The 17,727-nt window shown below is 38.6% G+C and overlaps 1 protein-coding gene across 3 annotated transcripts in view; it reads right to left on the minus strand.

The window, feature by feature from the left end:
- ASXL3 (ASXL transcriptional regulator 3) overlaps positions 1 to 17,727 on the minus strand; it is a 136,327-nt gene that overhangs the window by 74,105 nt on the left and 44,495 nt on the right. For all 3 annotated transcript variants that reach the window (XM_075744155.1, XM_075744156.1, XM_075744157.1), the window contains 2 exons: positions 1,932 to 2,040; positions 449 to 560 (listed from right to left, as the gene is read on the minus strand). In XM_075744155.1, coding sequence (XP_075600270.1) covers positions 449 to 560; positions 1,932 to 2,040 — 221 coding nt within the window. The remainder of the gene's footprint in view (positions 1 to 448; positions 561 to 1,931; positions 2,041 to 17,727) is intronic.

The raw sequence follows: 17,727 nt of genomic DNA on the forward strand, positions 1-17,727 counted from the left end.
TTATGTCAACATGGCACCCAGGAGAATCTCTCCCTGAAACAAAAAAAATACTAACCTTTGTCCTGTGCCCAGAACTCTACTGAGGGCCCAACCCCACTTGCCCACACTGAAATCAGTGAGATGTCTATCTGACAACTGCAAGTCTGAAGCCTAGTAAAGCAAATTACTCTTTAACTGTGAGGCCTAAAACAAAACAATTGTAAGCCAAAAAATTACCCACTCAAAATACACCCAACAGCATTACTCATTGTCTTTTACAAATCTAAGTCACTTGGCATTCCTGATTTCTTGATAAGGCCAAAAAAGAGAGGGAATCACTCAAAAAAATTTCCACTGAGTACAAAACATTACCTATACTGTTTAGAAATCACATCATGAAAATCTTAAGTAAACAATACTTTTTCTTTTCCCAAAATACGCCATTTAATATTGAAATTAAAACACCTACCACCATTTTCTTCTCCATTACTATTGTTTGTCTCAGCCATTTCAGTGCCATCTAACTCAGATTCACATCCTAAATCCAATGTTCCATCAGTAGGGCATGTTGATTCTTCTTTCTACAGTTAAAAAAGAAAAAGAAAACTAAAGTTAACAAGAAAAAAAATCAATCATGATCCTGCTGCATCTCCGAAAATAGATTACTGCAGTGTACTCTCATGCTTGCATTTCAAAAAACAGAATAAAATAAAATAAGCTTGTGAGTTACTTCAAGGAAAGACATAAAAACAGACTTTCATGAAACAACTTGCAAAGCAAAAGCAAAAAAGCTATTTTGTGAAGTCATAATATACCCTTTTTTAAAAAATGTCAAATAAAATGCAAGATCTTCCACTTTTTCTTTTCTTTCTTTTTTCTTTTTTCTTTTTTAATAGAAACAGACTTGTTTAGCTGTTAAAAATCCTAGTTTTCCAGTTGAGTGTCCAGAACGCTGCAGCAAACACAAATCCTTTAATGTTTCTTTTCTGCCTTTGCGTGTTTCCTGAATTCAAATAGCTGAAGCAACCTGGAGCTCACAAGCATGGGAGTGATTGTGAATACCTGGATTTGTGCCAAGAATATCTCCCGATTTAAAGAAAAACAACAGCGTTTGTTTTAGTAAATTAGGAAATAGAGCTTCTGAAAACTAATAATTCAATCTCATATACAGAATTTTTAGTTATCAGGAGCAGGCAAATCTATATAGTTTTATTTTCTATTTTTTTAAACCCTTATATCAAATAAATCTGTCATAAATGACAAAAGATCCTTCCCCCAGCCCAAAATTTTAATTGACTTCATTCAGACTGCCAAACATATAATCTCACTTTGTTTCTCACCTCTGCCTCACATTCCTCCACTCCTATTGTGAACCCCCTCTAAGTTTGATCATGTACAGAATTTCTACTCACAGAATTTCTACCCACAGAAACCTTCATATACATACCAAAACAGAAAAATAAAGAGGAAAAGGAATAGAAATAGCATAAAGGCAAAATTCTATCACCATAATTATATTCCTTCTCAAAAGCAATGATGCAACCTGTAAATTAAAAGCTGATTTATATTAGACTTGCAAATAATTTTGCACTATTAAAAAATCAAACGCTAATACAATTGCTTAATGAGAAAGTCAGTGATCCTCATGAGCTCACTGCTCATAAAACAAAGGCCTTTCTGTGAACAACTCTGAAAAAGCAGCATTTTAGCTAAGCTACATGTTTTTTATACCATATGCCAAATTCAAGAGCATGTATATGCTTTCTAGGATAAAAGATTCAATGTTTACTTTCATTATAAATCCTTTTAAAAGACATCTGAAAGCAGTTAGAAGGACTATCAGGTCATTTCCTCTCCAAAGAATCTAATCTGTTTACCTTTATATCTATTGAGACATTCATAAAATGGATTAATAGTGCTATGTACTTTCCATATACAAAATTTAAACTTACTTTGAGAGCATAGAGTCCCGACTTCCCAGGGATTTTGAAGAATGTTCCATCACCTACACGAGTGTTAGTATGAAGCATTGCATTCAGGCAAGCTAATGGAGAGGTTCCACTGAAAAATAAAATTGTGCAGTCCAAGATTGAGTGCCTCTTGTAAAACTGTTCCCTTGGTCTATCTTTTTTTTAAAACTCATGCTTGCCTGGCTTTTTTTTGCCCCCCCCCCCCGCCCTTTTTTTTTAATTCTCTCAACCCTGAAAACATCTACATTACAATAACAGGCCAGTTTCAAACTTAATCATATGCATCTGTCCCCTAGGCTCGAGGCAAAAAGTCTGTGAATTATAATTATGCTTTTCTTCATACAGCAACCAGCTCCACATTCTAAGAGAAACAAAGTCCAAATATTTATGTGAAATTGCTTCGTAAATAACACCATGAAGCCTCATTTTTAAAATGTTACAGACAATGTGGCTGCTGCACATGAATGATCAAAACAGTACCAAGTTCAAGGGCAGCTGCATCCCATAGGATGAAAGGCAACAAAAGAATAATAAAGAGCCCAGTAAGAACACATTTAAAATTAAAAGTGATATATAGTTAAGCCTTCTTCTGGCTTAACATGGTCAGCATGCATTACTATACATAAATACAAGCACATTTGTACCTTCTACAAAGCACTATCTTTTCTAATTAGAGTTGGTTTAGAGATTAAGAGATTGACCTACTCAAGGTAGTAATTGTAATACCACTGTGGAATGCATGTTAAGGGACTATGTAAAAAGAAACACAACAATAAGAAAAAAAAGAGTACTTGTACAGAGATGTCTTTGTAAGATATGCATGTTTACAAGAGAAAAAAGTAAGTGTTTCTATGCTAGTTACACTATTCTGAAAAGTTGATCTAAGAAATGGTGGGGAAGAACGTTGTCACAAATTGGTTTATTTCATTTTAATTTAAAAATTAAAGTACAAGATTTATAGATGTATTAACACATCTTTGTCCCCATTTACTGACTAATGTACACGGTGTACTCAGGGACTGAATCTGAAACTGTGCTTCTTCCCTTGGGTCCCTAGCCTGCACACACGCTTATCTTTAGCCACGTAAATATATTCCACTTGGTTAAGTGGAACAATGCCTGTGCATTAAATTAAGTGCGTTGCTAAGTATTTCAGGATTAATTATATACTCAACTATAAACCAGGAACAGGGCTTCAAAAGTCCATAAAAAACTACCGCTTGTTATTATACAATATTCTAACACAACATCCAATCTTTGTTAAAAATTGCATGACTGATCTTTTTTTATAAATACAACTGGACTGAAATTGTCATCTTTCATATGATGATGTTTTCTGTTGATTTCCATGGCTCTGTTACAACAAAATTCATCCTTACTGTACATGTATTCATTTAATGGCAAGATGGATATTGTGGTAATTGATCTTCTGTTAAAAATTAAACTATGAAGTGTCCTCAGGACAGGAAGTCCTGTCCAATATAATTTATTTACTATTGTTCACCTAATGTATCACATTACTACATCTAAAATAAAAAAAAAGTAAAGGTAAAAATGCTGCTTGTTGATAAACAAGTCAGATATTTAAGAAATATCTATTTTATGAGTATTCTAAATATAGTCATACAATATGAAAATTCTGACAAGTTTTTGTTATTCCTTTTTTTCCCCTGCAAATAAAACTAATTCCACATCTGGTTTTGATATAATGCTATAACAGAATACAAAACTAAACATGGTAGAAATAGAACAGTACTGCTAGCAGTAGCACAGAAAACATTAAGAGATTTCATTGAGTTTAACAATTACTTAAAACAGTTTTGGAATAAGTAGGATACTTCTCTTTACACATTTTCCTTATTGTATTAATGTTTGACAAGCAAAGACACAAAGCATTTGACAGAGCAGTTCTAGTTGCATAATTTCTTCCATATGTTAACATACATAACATGAAGCAATTTTGACTCTCACAGTCTTGGATCTTTTTAGTGAAACATTATCACAGATTAAGACTTTCTCGGCAAGACAGAAAGAACTTGCTGACTCTGCAGTGGAAGACAAATTCAATATATCAACAAGAAACAAAATTGTGTGTGCATGTATGCACCATTTGTATCCTTCTCCTATTCCGATGTGGATATTCTGGACTCCACACTTATTTTTAGATATCATTAACCAATTAAAATGATACAAGATGAATGAGCCCAAAATAGAGGATTTGGCAATATCTCATGACCACTACTGTGCTCACAGAAGATATCTTAATCTTCAAAGTCTAGCCAACTGGCAAGTGGACAATAGAAACTACTCTATGACTTACAAAGAAATCCGTATCAGCTACTGAGCCAAGAAGTACTTTAACTACCGTTATGCTTGTTTCATACAGCTATCTGCAATGCCTAAATAAATAATTTGGCATACTACCAAAGGGCCATATCCACCCTTCTTGAAAATCAGACTTGGTTATGTCTATAATGAGCACAAAACAAACCACACATACTTAAGTTGCAAATGAAATAATAATCTGGACATTGTGGGATGAGATTGATTTTGAGCTAGCAGCTCAAATTGAAATTCCATGGTGTCCTTGATCACTGCTGTTTTGACCCATTTTAACCAATGACTTGCCTATTCTTCTGTCAGCAGAGGCTGTATTAAAATTCCCAAACGTTATCCACAGAGGATGCTGGAAACACTTGCAATACATGCTATCACAATATATGGGACTGTAGTTAGAAAAGCCAGCAATCAAAGATCCCATGATGCAGACTGATGTCTGAATCATAGAGCAGTTTCTGAGGAATCCATAACACTTATCGTATGCTTTTTAAATTCTCCTGCAGGACATATTGGTTCTGCTCAGAGCTGCTCGCATGTATTAACACAGCAGCCAAGGACTGCCAAATATAAGTATCTTTGAATGTTAAAAATGGTACAGTTTGACCTAAGTTCTTGAAACACACTAAATCAGTTCAACTTTGATTCAGTTAAATCAAATTGGATACAGTAATACTGTACTTTGTAACTTGATATCTGTGAATTTTTAGAGCCATAACATATTTTAAACCTGCTGCAAGTCTTGTTGCCATAGTCTACAATATGTTTACCATTTACAGCCTTCAGATACAGAACTTTCATACTATTTATCATCTTTTTGGTGAGATTGCTTTAAACCATTGTGGTATTCTAAAAGTAATTCATACATGGGAGTCACCCTCTGCAGCAGTACGTCTTCAAGACTGATCATTTTCTGCATGTATGTTTATTTTATATACATATACATCTATACATACATACAAGCAGTCTACCCACACCTGCATACTTTCAAATAGATTTTAAAAATGAAAAGTTACTTACTTTCTGTAAAGGTGATACCAAGTTACAACAACCAGCGACATAGGAAAGAGAAAAAAAAATACTGATTAGCCTTCCAATATAAAAGTTAATACAATTTGATCATTTAAAAGACATTTCAATGTTTCATAGATGCTCTTTCCCAGAATCATGATAAGTTGGTAGTATTCAGCACATCCTTCCAAATATAATCACAAAATTCCTGCACACTATCAAAGCACACTTCTCACCCCAACTCCCCCAGTCAAAAATATCTCCAATATTTTGTGATTCTGAGCTCCCTCTACTGGTCATGCAGCCAGTGTTACCTAAATCGAAATGCCGGACGACACAGTCTCAACACACAAAGCTCTGCAAAAACATGTAGTGGAAGCACACATTTCAGTTACTTTCTCTCCTACCACCTTCCCCCAAAACACTATAAAAATCTGTAAAAACACCAGTGAAACCACTACTTATTTTTATATTGTAAACTTCTCAAACACACGCTTTTGTCAGAAGAACCCTGAAAACTTCTATGGTTATACTTTTAATTCTAATGGTCTTTGCTAGACTGCTTGCCACGAGAAAAAAAAGTTTGATCTTGGCAAAAAAAAAAAAAAGAAAAAGAAAAAGAAAAAAGAAAAACAGTTTTAAATATGGAAAATAAATTGCCTAAAGTCAACCTGTCCGGACAATATAGTGTGGCAGACAGTGAAAGCTTTCTGACACTCCACAGCCAAGGCACCTGGGGTCCTGCCATAGGCAGCATTTCAGCCACTCAGCTCCCCTGCACATAGCGTAGCCCCCTCCTAGAGCTTACAAGGGTTCCTGATATGTTCCCAAATTGAACGACGACTGCTGTAAGAGAAGCACTTCACTATCATAAATGTGATCAGTATTTATTTGTTTGAAATCATCTGCTCATTTTATATAGATCCATAAATAGTCACAAGGGAGCAACAATTTTTACTCACTGCTGGAAACAAAGTAAAACTAAAAGGCTTCAGAACTAATTTCTAGACCTGATATGAAGTCACTCAGAATAAAATATGTTCATAATGCGTGTAAGTTATACCAGTTTCGGAGTACACAAGAGTGATAACAGATAAAGAAAATAAAACGTATGAGGGAAGCATGCAGAAAACACATTTCTGTGGTCCAGCAAACAGAAAAGTAAAAAAAGGTATAATTGTAACTTTTCAGAAAAATGTAAAAGACTGTTGAAGTCAATAGAGATAAATGTTCTTCATGGCCACTGGGGGAAGAAAACAAAGTTCACAGATAGTCTAAAAGCGTGAATGTAGCTGTTGATGTTTTAATCAACACCAGAACAGAGCAGGGGAGTTTGTAAAAGGACCTTCATCAGAAGATCAAATACACACCAGTCCTGGCTGGTACATATACTGGAACCTGTCCCAGTGTTAGCGTTCATATTGCATGACCTCTTGAGCAGGCATCCAGCACTGTGTCCTAGGATTCTTTATCTCTTTAATAAATCAAAATTTTGTTAAAGCCTGAGGTTTACCGTATACCCTGAGTATACTTTTTTCCAACGTACACAGCAGCCAGACCATTTTACTGTACTCTAATGGTACAGGCACAGGATCCTTCCCTTGGCACAGAGGGACGTAGAGAGGACAGAGAAATGGCTGAAAACAATGCCAATGAGTGCAAGATTTCCTGCCAACAATCTACAAACTTTTCAGCAATAAAAGCTTCGAGTTAGTCTAAACAAATCAAATCACATGATGATGAAGTCTCAACTGTCTTCCCTGGTTACTTTGTAGATCCCTACACAGGAAGACTGCAAGTGGTATATTTGCTTTTTCATCCAATATTACATACTGACTACGTGTTGCAGGTAAAATTTCATTCAGTCATCCTTCTTTCAATAGACAGCAAAATCATGGACTAAACTTGTTAATCCAAACTAAACCAATTTAAATTATCAAACAGAAAACTTGATGTGAACAATCAATTTAAATCTTCCTTCTATTTATTTTCCTATTGCAAGGTTAATTCATTCATTGCTTGATACCTCAATCAGCAAATAAATAGAGCTTTAATGTAACATTACTCTTTGCCAGTCGGGAGACTATAAATGCATTCAGCAATTATCCAACTTAACTTACAAAAATTAATCTAAGTCATATTTTCTGATGTTAAAATAGCAATGACATCTTATTTAGTAAACCATTACAAGTGTACTTATTTCTGTTAAGTCATTTTTGGAAGGAAACTGGAATTTGATTAAAAGATTGGCTTTTAAATGCTAAATGAAAATATAGTAGATGTGTTGGATATAAAAGGAAAAAAGGGAGACTTCAAAATATTACATATCCAACATAATTTATTAAACAATAAAAACATTGTCTTCTAGTATGTGGGTAGTAGGTAGCTTGGGAACCATCTATATAAGGACTATATAAGGACTAGTGAAACTGTAGAGCTGGTAGATCTCAGCCTCTCACACAAAGTTTTCATTCATAAACTGGAACAAGAAGAAAGCATTTTACTTCTTGAACTTTCAATCGGCTTCTGAGTTTTAGAGGCTCTGCTAATGAGAACTACAGAATACTCGATACCTACAGTTGATGTGACTCTCAAAACTATGTTCTGAAGTCTTAAGCACTTAATTAATAAATAAAGTCATAATAAAGTCTTAAGCCTCAAACAATTGTTTGCTAATGTCTTATAGGAACTGAAGTGCATACAGGTAGAATACTACTTATACAGTTTGAATAAAATATACTTAAGGTTTATTCCTACTATAAGGTCTCGCAATTGGATCTTTAAATATTTTGAAGGATTAAAAGAAATTTATTAAAAGAAATATATATATATGTAAAGTTTATTTTTAACCAATTTTATCCACGTTAGCCAAAATTAACAATAGTTTTGTTCTCATTTCGGCAGCACCCTAAAGAAAATTTTTACATCTCTGGCCCTACTTATGCTTCATACATGGCACTTGACTTTCAGCCTTCAAATATCACAAACACAGCTACTATTTTTGAGCAGATCAAGTAAGCCAGAAAGCTCACAGCTATCAGGCAACAAAGGAGACTAGTACAGCTGATTTGACCATAGTCTCACAGACTGCAAACAAATCCAAGAAGATGATAGGGAAAAGACCCATTATATACACTACTGACATCACTTCATACTCAACCCTCATATAGATTTCTTGTTTTTCTAAACCACATGAAGACAGAGGCAAGAATATTACTAGTATGATGGAGAAAACAAGGACCAGTACAGACATGCTAAAACGTAACACATCCATCAGAGATACCTTGTGTCTGTCGCACAAGCTAGCAGAACTTACCTATCAGCTTTCACTGGAGTTAACCAAAGTAGTGAATCCCAAATATCTAAAGCAGAAGAATGTAGCAATGAACTTGAACCTTGCCCTTTGTAGCTTGTGAGGGAGTTAGTTACAAGCAGCTGGAATCACAGTTGACTAAAGTATCTGATATGTCACCAAGAAACTGTACCTTCTCATTGTCCTTCAAATGCGAAATAATGTGGAGCAATACTGGAGAGAAATTCAAGCCAGTACAAAAGGTATTTTTTGCATTCCTTAGCAGGAAATCTCACTCACCTAGTCTGGTTTCACATTTTGAATTCACCAAACCTGGAATCAGGAAGGAGTGGGAAGTGAAGCTGCTTTCACAGAACTAACAGGTGTCCTCTATCTCTTTTCAGACCGCTTCTGAAGCATTAAACAACGCTGTATCTCCTTGGAGGAGTTGCAAGCAGCCACCCAGAGAGACACACAAAGATTATTCAAGTCTTCTGTGAAAGGATATACATAATAAACAAATATCGGAGATCATGCCACTACCCTTAGGACCTATTTCTGTCACTGCTAGGATCCTCCTACATGAACCAATGTCCCTCTGGGCCTTTTGTACATCTGCATACAGCCACTGTGTGCAGTGATTACATGATATTAGCACACACAGTAAAGCACAAACATAATAAACCTCTAGCCATATGTCATCATGTAAAAACCAAGGTGGACAAGTGGATGAAACTGCTAGCTGAAGGTGAACATGACAAAAAGACAAAGAAAAGGTTGCTGTATTTCCTTGTTTAAGAGTTTGCCAGACTGGTTGCATTCACACACAATCAGTCACAAGTGACTAACCGACGACACAATCTAAGACGACACTTCGGTTTCTTGGTAAAGTAAAGCTCTCATGCATGACTACCCATATATTTTTATTCTAATTCCCTCTCAGTAGCTAAGAGTTTGGCTCACTTTCCCAAATGGTGGCATAGACTTAGGGTTTTTCACCTCTCAGCTGTATTACAGCACTACGGTACGTACCTTTCCTTTTTTCCTCAGAGGCAAAGACTACTGAAAACATCAGATCTGCCCTCTGCTCTGTACAATGGCCTTTGAAAGACATTTCAATCAAGTTCAGCATTTCCACCCTTACCTTTAGAGCACTCTGTGGTCTGAGGCCAGGGTATATGAAGTTCTGGTACCCTACAACACTGATAATGAAGCTTTTTGGTATCTAGAGCAAAGTGTATTGTATCTCCTGGTGCTGGCAGCCTGGCAAAACTTCTGATGATGTCAAACCTGGTGACAATAGCCACAGTAATGTTCCAGGAAAAATACCCAAATGGAGTTCATCATGGTGAAACCAGAGCTTTATTACGACTCATCTAAAACAATAAAATGAAAAGCCCTGGGAACGACAGTTCATTGCAAATCTCAGTACTCCTTAAGGCAGTGAGGCTTTTTCTTTTTCTTTTTTAAACCATTTTCTCTCACAAGAAAACCTTTACATACAAAAGTTCCAGAACCTGTGTAAAATTTAAAAGTGGTCCTGAATAGAATTTTACAGAGTTATTGCCATTATCCCCTGAAAACAGCTTTTCTTCCAAAAAATGTTCTTGAAGGAAAAATTTCCTATGGAGATACAAATTTAGGTTTATAGTATATTTGAAAACAGGATGCTAGCAGTATAGTAGGTAAATTTGAGAAGAAAAAATAAAAAGCACACAAACATATCATACCAATGCCACATTATAGACTGTAGACAGAAAGATACAAACATGCTTTCCTGAAATTTAAATATTCCTACCCATTATTTTTGCTGATTACCCTTGCCCTTTGTCAGCCATGCCTCTGAGTAGGTCTCCCTAAATATTCTTGAATGTTCTGAAAAGTATGCTTGAAACACCATGACACCTCTTTAAATGATATTCACATATGGCAACAAGCATTCCTCGACGAGAAAGGAAATGAGAATACAAGTTTTATAGAGAATGTTTACACTTTTCTGTGTTCCCTAACACCTGGGAAAACCCCAGGTTTTTCTTCTTTGTGAATCCTTGCCATTTTGTTAGATGTAGTACAAATAACACAAGAAAAAAGCAATGCTAACAAAAAAAAAAAAAGGCATTTTGAGTGTGTTTTTGAAAGACACAAGCAAAGATTATAGACTACCTTTTGAAATCATCCTAAAAGAAAAATGTTTCAGAAAGAAAATTATCTCAAAAGAAAAAGAAATCAGCATGCGTCAGAGATGGTCACGACAGCTAAGGTGTCCTCTGGACTCAGAACACCTTCCTCATTCAACATCACTTGAAAGAAACTGTTTGATTTCTTTGTGTAACAAATTCTTATACTGGTCAAATAATAGTGCTCTCTGACAGCTACTTCTATTTAAGAATATAAGGTTTTTCTTTTCTCTTTTAATAAAATATTTCCTTTTAATAGTTTTAACGGATTTCATTAAAAAGCAGTAGTACATTTTTGATCACCATGAAGGACAAAATTATAAAGAAGAAAAAAATGAATTCCTGCCACATGAAAGGAACTCTGGAGTAGAGGGTAAAAATGGCTTTCTTAAAGAAACCATGGTTTTGATATATATGATGTCTTATTTTAGTATCAGATTTCACAGGCCCTTGTGGGTTTTAAATACATATGTTTAGAAAAATGAAGTAATGACTGTGCTACAATCAAAAATGTACTAAACCCAAGAAAAACATTGCCACAAAATGTGCAATGTATAAAATGAAAAAAACCACCCCACCCTTCCAAATATTCTTGGCTTCAAGTTGGGTGAAGCTTAATTCTCGAAAAGAAATTAAGGTGGAAAGTAAAGTGACTATGCTGAACAAGACATAGGCAGTAATCACCGAGTGCCTTTTGGCCTCTAAAATTTAATCATCCTACACAAGGGACCTCTATGAAGTTATCCCAAGTTCTCTTGTTTAATTTGGCTTTTTAATTGGCCAGTCTCCACAACTTTCTCTGTAGTGCTTTAAGAATATCTTGTGTGTGTGACTGAGATATAACTGGTTAGTCAAATGCAAAATAAAAAATACACCCCACCCCCCCCAAAAAAGTTACAGCTATTTTTAAGAACATTCAGCTCCACCAAGGTTCACATATTCATATAATTGTAGCCTAATTTACACTGGAAGGAACCTGCAGAAGTCATCTAGTCTCACCTCCTGCTCAAGGCAGGGCCACTTGGATCTGGGCCTTGTCTAGTCAAGTTTTGTGCAATCTCCAAGAATGGAGACTTCACAGCCTCTCTGGACAACCTCCTCCTGTGCTTAACTGCTCTCACTGGGAAAATATTTTTTCTAGTATCAAATCAGAATTTTCCATGTTCCAATTTGTGTCTGTTGCCTCTCATTCCTTGCTTCTCATGCTGTCACTGTGCAACCTCCAAAGAAAGCCTGGCTCTATTTTCTCTACACCCTCCCATTAGTGAGCTGCGGACTACTACGGGATCCCCCTGAGCCTTCTCTTCTCCTGCGTGAAGAAGCCCAGCTCTCTCAGCCTTTCCTCATACATCATATGCTCTAGCCTCCAGCCATCTTGGTGAGCCTCCACTGGACTCACTCTGGTATATCAATCTCTTTCCTGTACTACGGGGCCCAGAACTGGACATGGTATTGCAGCTGTGATCTCACAAGTGCTGAACAGAGGGGAAGGATCAGTTCACTTGACCTGCTGGCCACGCTCCTGCTAACACAGCCCAATATGGGCTTGGCCTTCTTTGCCACAAGGGCACGTTGCTGGACTAACATCTGGCTTGTTAACTGTCAGGACTCCCAGCTCATTTTCTGCAAAGCTGATTTCTAGCCTGTTACCCCCCAACCTGTACTGGGTTACTACATGCCTGATGAAGGAGTTTGCTCTTGCCTTTGTTGAATTTCATGAGGTTCCTGTTAGCACAATTCTCTGCTGTCTTGACCCCTCTGAACAGTAGCTCATTCTTCCAGTGTACCAACCACTCCCTCCAGTTGAAGACCTTCTCCAAACTTGCTGAATGTGCACTCTGTCCCATTCTCTAGGTGTTTAATTGCAACATTCAACAATAACAGCCTCAGTATCAATGTCTGAGCAACACCACTTAGCAACTGCTCACCAACTGGAGTTTACACCTTTGATCAAAACACTTTGGGGCCTGCAGTCCAGGCAAATTTCCATCCACCTTATTTCCACTTACTGAGTTCCTATCTATCTCACCAATTTGACTGTGAAGATACTATGGGAAACGATGCCAAAGGTCTTGCTAAAGTCAATGTAAACAATATCCACTGCTCTCCTCTCATGCACTGAACCAGTCATCTGACCATAGAAGGCAAAGAGGCTGGTCAGGCGTGATTTGCCCTTGCTCATTCATATTGGCTTTCTGCCATACTTGCTTGACTTTCTGCACACTGGAATGGGCCATTCTCATTCACCAAGGAAGACAAAACAGCCTTCCTGGGCCCTTTTGTCCATAGTCTGATGACCAACTATTGCCAAGGTGGTCATCAATCTTCACACCTTCAGTTCTTCCTTGTTTATGTGTACCAAGTCCAGGACAGCATGTTCCCTAGTTGGTTTATCAATCATCCACATCAAGAAATCGACTTTCAGGAATGTCCTGGCTTGCTTGCATCCCCCATGCACGGTATGCAATAATTGCAAGGCCCCCAGCAGTTACTTAAAGGTCTCATCAACTACTTCTTGGCCAGACGGTCTGCAGCAGACGTCTACCACAACATTATTCCCATTGTTCTGCCCTCTCATCTCTCTCTTAAGTGCTCAACAGGCTCAGTACCCATTCTAAGACAAAGCACTGTGCACTCCTGCCCCTCCTTTGCATGCATTGTCCCTCTTTGCCTGCATGGCAGCACTCCATTGAATGAACTATCCCACCACATCTTTGTAACCCTAAAGAGCTCTGCAAGTGTGCACAGATTGCAATTTCTCCTGCTTGTTTCCCATGTTCTGTGCATTTGTGTACTGATACCTGAAATGGACACCCCAGTTATACTGCATGCATAAGGAAAGTGCAACATTTCTCTAATCACGTTGTCCCCCAGACACTTCCTCAATGTTTCCCATACCTTCACTTCTCTTCAAATTGCAGCAACCCTCCCATAAGTAACTACTTCAAAGCCCTCCAGAAAAGGTTACTGCGACTGTCAGCAAAGATGCCCGTGCCACACTCCATCTCATGGATCCTGTCCCTGTTCAGCAGCCCATATTCCTCAAAGAGGGTACTGTGGCTTTGCCTGTGACACCAGCCATGCAGCTACACTTTGACTTGAGGGATGTGCCCTCTGCCACCTGTGCACTTCCATCTCACTGGCAGGACTGAGGAAAATATCACCTGGGCATTTGTGCTCTTCATTCTTGCCCCTAGGGCTCTGCAGTCATTTTTTATATATTTGGGCTTACCCCAATAGTATCATGGTGGTCACATGGATGAACAGCAAGGGGTGAAGTCTGAAGGCTGGACAAACCTCAGATATGTCCATCTGCAACATCTGTGATTCAAGTACCCTACAAGAAGTAAACCTCCAGCTATAGCAAGTACACCAGGTTGGCAGATGGGTGCCTCTGTCAGGATATGGTCTCAAATAACTGTTAACCTCCTTTTCTTGTTCATGCGCACATTTGGCTGAGACTCGGCTGGCTCTGACGTCTCCCCTTACAATCCTGCTCACCTCCTTTCAGGGCACTATGCCTATCCTGCTCCGCAGTCAGAGAATCTTCCTTTTATTGCCAGAAGTCATAAATTTCCAGTCTCCCAGTCTTAGGAGTCTCTATCCACAGCTCATTTGAAAATAATCTCTAGCTGCCTCTATTTCACATCACAGAGCTTGGGTTCTTGCCTCTGCAAAGATCCTGTTGATCTTCTGTTTGTCCTCTCATGCTGCACAGTCTACTCATCTCCTCCCAGAGCCCCTTCATCTGGCAACTCAGCACCTTGACCAGAGTGCACTTCCCATGGGTGAGGCCACAACCCTCCCCAGTTTGAGTCCTAGTCCAGGGAGTGCAGCCCAAGACCTGGAGTTCTCTCAGGGACAAGACCTCTGATGTACTAGGAAGAGTTGCTGGCAAACATGCCCTACAGCACACCAGTACCATCACTGCACAGTCCTAAGCAGTCGCACATTGTCCTGAGCTAATTTTCTGCACCCCATTGTGCCCCTCCTGTACTAACTGCTGTGGTAACTGCTAGGTCTCTGGGAGCTGCACTCTTGCCCACCAGTTATGCAGCTACTCCTCAAGCATTCATCAAACAAGTGCTTGACACTGCTTGATCAACAGTCAGCTGAAGACAAAATACATAGGCAGTCCACAGTCAACATGCAGCCTACAAAAGTGGTCACTAAGAGTTGACAGAGGCCAACACCTCCACGGGCTGGCCCTGACCTGCAGCAACAAGCCACCACAGTTCCCAGAAGCAGGAGCTCCCGAAAGATTTTCCCTGAAGCTTCCTGAAGAAGCCTGGAAACCTCTGCAATTGCTAAGTTTTTGATTAGCTGCCTCTGTTGGAGATTTGCAGCAGACTGACAAAATATACTGCAAAAGAACAACAGGACTTCTGAGCTGCTGCACCACCCACAGAGGAAGCCCATGCAGCATCTGACAGTGGCTTCATTAACTCTGTTGCACAGTGAAAAAGGGAGAAGGTAGCAGAACAAAGTGTTGCCAGAAAACCGCTGTGGGCCAGGTCTAGTTCAGAAGGCTGAGTAGGACTCCTATTTTATCATGCTATACCACGAACGTAATCCTGACGCAGTCACAGCTTCCAGCCACACTCCTCCCCTGACTGATTAGAAGAATCTCCAGCCTTTCTTATCATCCACAGCAGGGGCTTTTGTTACCACAGCTGTGTCAGTGACAAGACACCATCCTGCAGTTATGCCAGCGATAGTACATCTGTGTACCTGTATGTAAGGCAATGGAGTAGTTTCTGCTTTCACCAACGAAGTTTGCACCAAGATGAATACTGGGCTTGTCATGTTCAGCCAGCTCTGCCACTCAAAGGAGCAGCCTGAGTGGCTTCCCTCTATGGCAGCACCCATGTTCCTGCCTCCACTGCATGTTCTCCCCATCTCCCTCACCCGTGCCTTTTGTTTTGTTTTTTTCTTTAAATCTTGATTATTTCCCTAAACAGCCATGTGAATGCTTATGCCAGCACCCAGGGAGGTGGGCAGCCCAGAATAGGAAAAGCAGCTTGGAGAGAGTGGGATTACTTTTTCGGCTGCAATATTGGTTTACAGTAACTGGAGAAGGATGGCCTCAGACTGACACAACTGGTTCCCATTTCAGACTGCTCAGAGCAAGGCCTGTGTTTCACCTTTTGTCAGTAACACAACATGCTCCCTCCAGCCGCTCCCGAACCTACATGCCAGATGCAGCTGGCTCGCCTGAGCTGTAACCCCTTGGGTTGCTACATCTGGCATGAGAAGACGCAGAGGAGGGGAGAGGCGGAGGTACCACCCTGCTGAGGGAAAGCAGAATTACCAAGCTTGAAGGAGCCCCACATCCCCCACACGTTCTTCCACTTGAGCCTAATGTCATGCCCCTGCTCTCTCACGTGCAGTTTTCCAGTCATTGCCATTAAAAGCAATTGCAACTAAATTTATAAAATTAGAATAGGTGCTTACATACAGACATCTCCTTCCACCTTCCCCCAGTAATGGAAAGAAAACACAAGAGGCAAAACACAACATGCTGTTAAGACCTATTAGAAGTAAATTTTAAAAGGTAAGCACATTTCAAAGAAAAGGCTTAAATTATGGCAATATTTAACCATTTAAAGGAAAACATCAACAAGTATTGCTGACCAAAGTTCACTAGCTACTGCACAGTTTAAAAATATTTTTTCTTTTATGAGAATTATGGATTTCTTTTTTCACTTCAGAAATCTTTAAATCTTGATTATGTTACTCAATATTGAGCTACCAGACTGTAATATGAGATTACTTTATTAAATAATATTTCTCCCTGATAGAAAGGACAGCATTAAAGCAAATTGCTCTGCTGAACTTAAAAGTGATTTATTTTCCTTTCTTTACTCTCACTAGCAAAAAACTTATTGAGTTATCCTAATTAAATTGTTTTATTAACTTTGCCTATTCTTAAAAATTGACACATGCCAACATGCTGGCCTGCTGGAGTTCATGACGTTGTGCCATTTCAGCCACACCATCCATCTAAGTAATCAATTTTCCAAATCAGTAAGAAAGTTTTTAATGCTTATTACAATTTCTATGGAAATTTTTACCTGGAAAGAATGTATCTATTCATTGAATGGCAATCCTGAAACCACCAAAGCTGAGTTATTTTAATCTAAGGGTTTTACAGTTTTTAGTTGATGGAAAGTAATTTCCAGGGTCTTGGTTACCACATACCAGTACCACATACAAGCTCTTCAAGTCAGTTAAGAATTTTAACTTCACTGCTAACAGCATTCAGTTACAGATTCCACAGTGGACTTGCTTGGACTTGTTTCCTTTTTATTCCTTCTTTTCTCTCATTTTCCTTTCTCCCTCCTTTTCTTCTGTTCCTTCCTCTTTCTTTTCCTTCTCTCTCTTCTCTTTTCTCTTCGTCTTTTTTCTTTCTTTTTTCTTTTCTTCCTCTCCTTTTCCCTCTCCTTTTCTCTCCTGCCTTTCATTTCTTTTTCTTTCCCCTTTTTCTCTTTTCTCTCCTTTTTATCTTTTCTCCATCTGTTCTCCTCTCCCTTCTCTCATGTTCTCTCTGTTCTTTCCTTTCTGCTTTTTTCTCTTACTTTTCATTGTCTTCTCTTTTCTTTCCCTGTATTTATTCTCTCTTGTGCTTTTTTCTTCCTTCTCTTTTCAATCTTTCCCCTTTTCTTTCTTCATTTTCTTTTTTCTCCCTTTTCTTTTTTCTCTCACTCCTCTCTTTTCTTTTCCTTCTCCTTTCTTTTCTCTTTTTCCCTTTCTCTTCTCCTTCTCTCCTCTTCCTCTCCCTTGCTTTCTCTTTCTGTCCTCTTGTGGTGGATTAAGCCTTGCCCAGCAGCCAAATGCCCACCCAGCCACTCGCTCCCCCTCCTCAACAGGAAACAGGGAGAAAAGGTGATGAAAAAGTCATGATCTGAGATAAAGACAGGAAGATTGCTTACCAGTTACCATAAGAAGCAAACCAGACTCG

This window comes from Balearica regulorum, chromosome 2, assembly GCF_011004875.1.
Source record: "Balearica regulorum gibbericeps isolate bBalReg1 chromosome 2, bBalReg1.pri, whole genome shotgun sequence".
In the NCBI taxonomy this organism is placed as follows: domain Eukaryota; kingdom Metazoa; phylum Chordata; class Aves; order Gruiformes; family Gruidae; genus Balearica; species Balearica regulorum.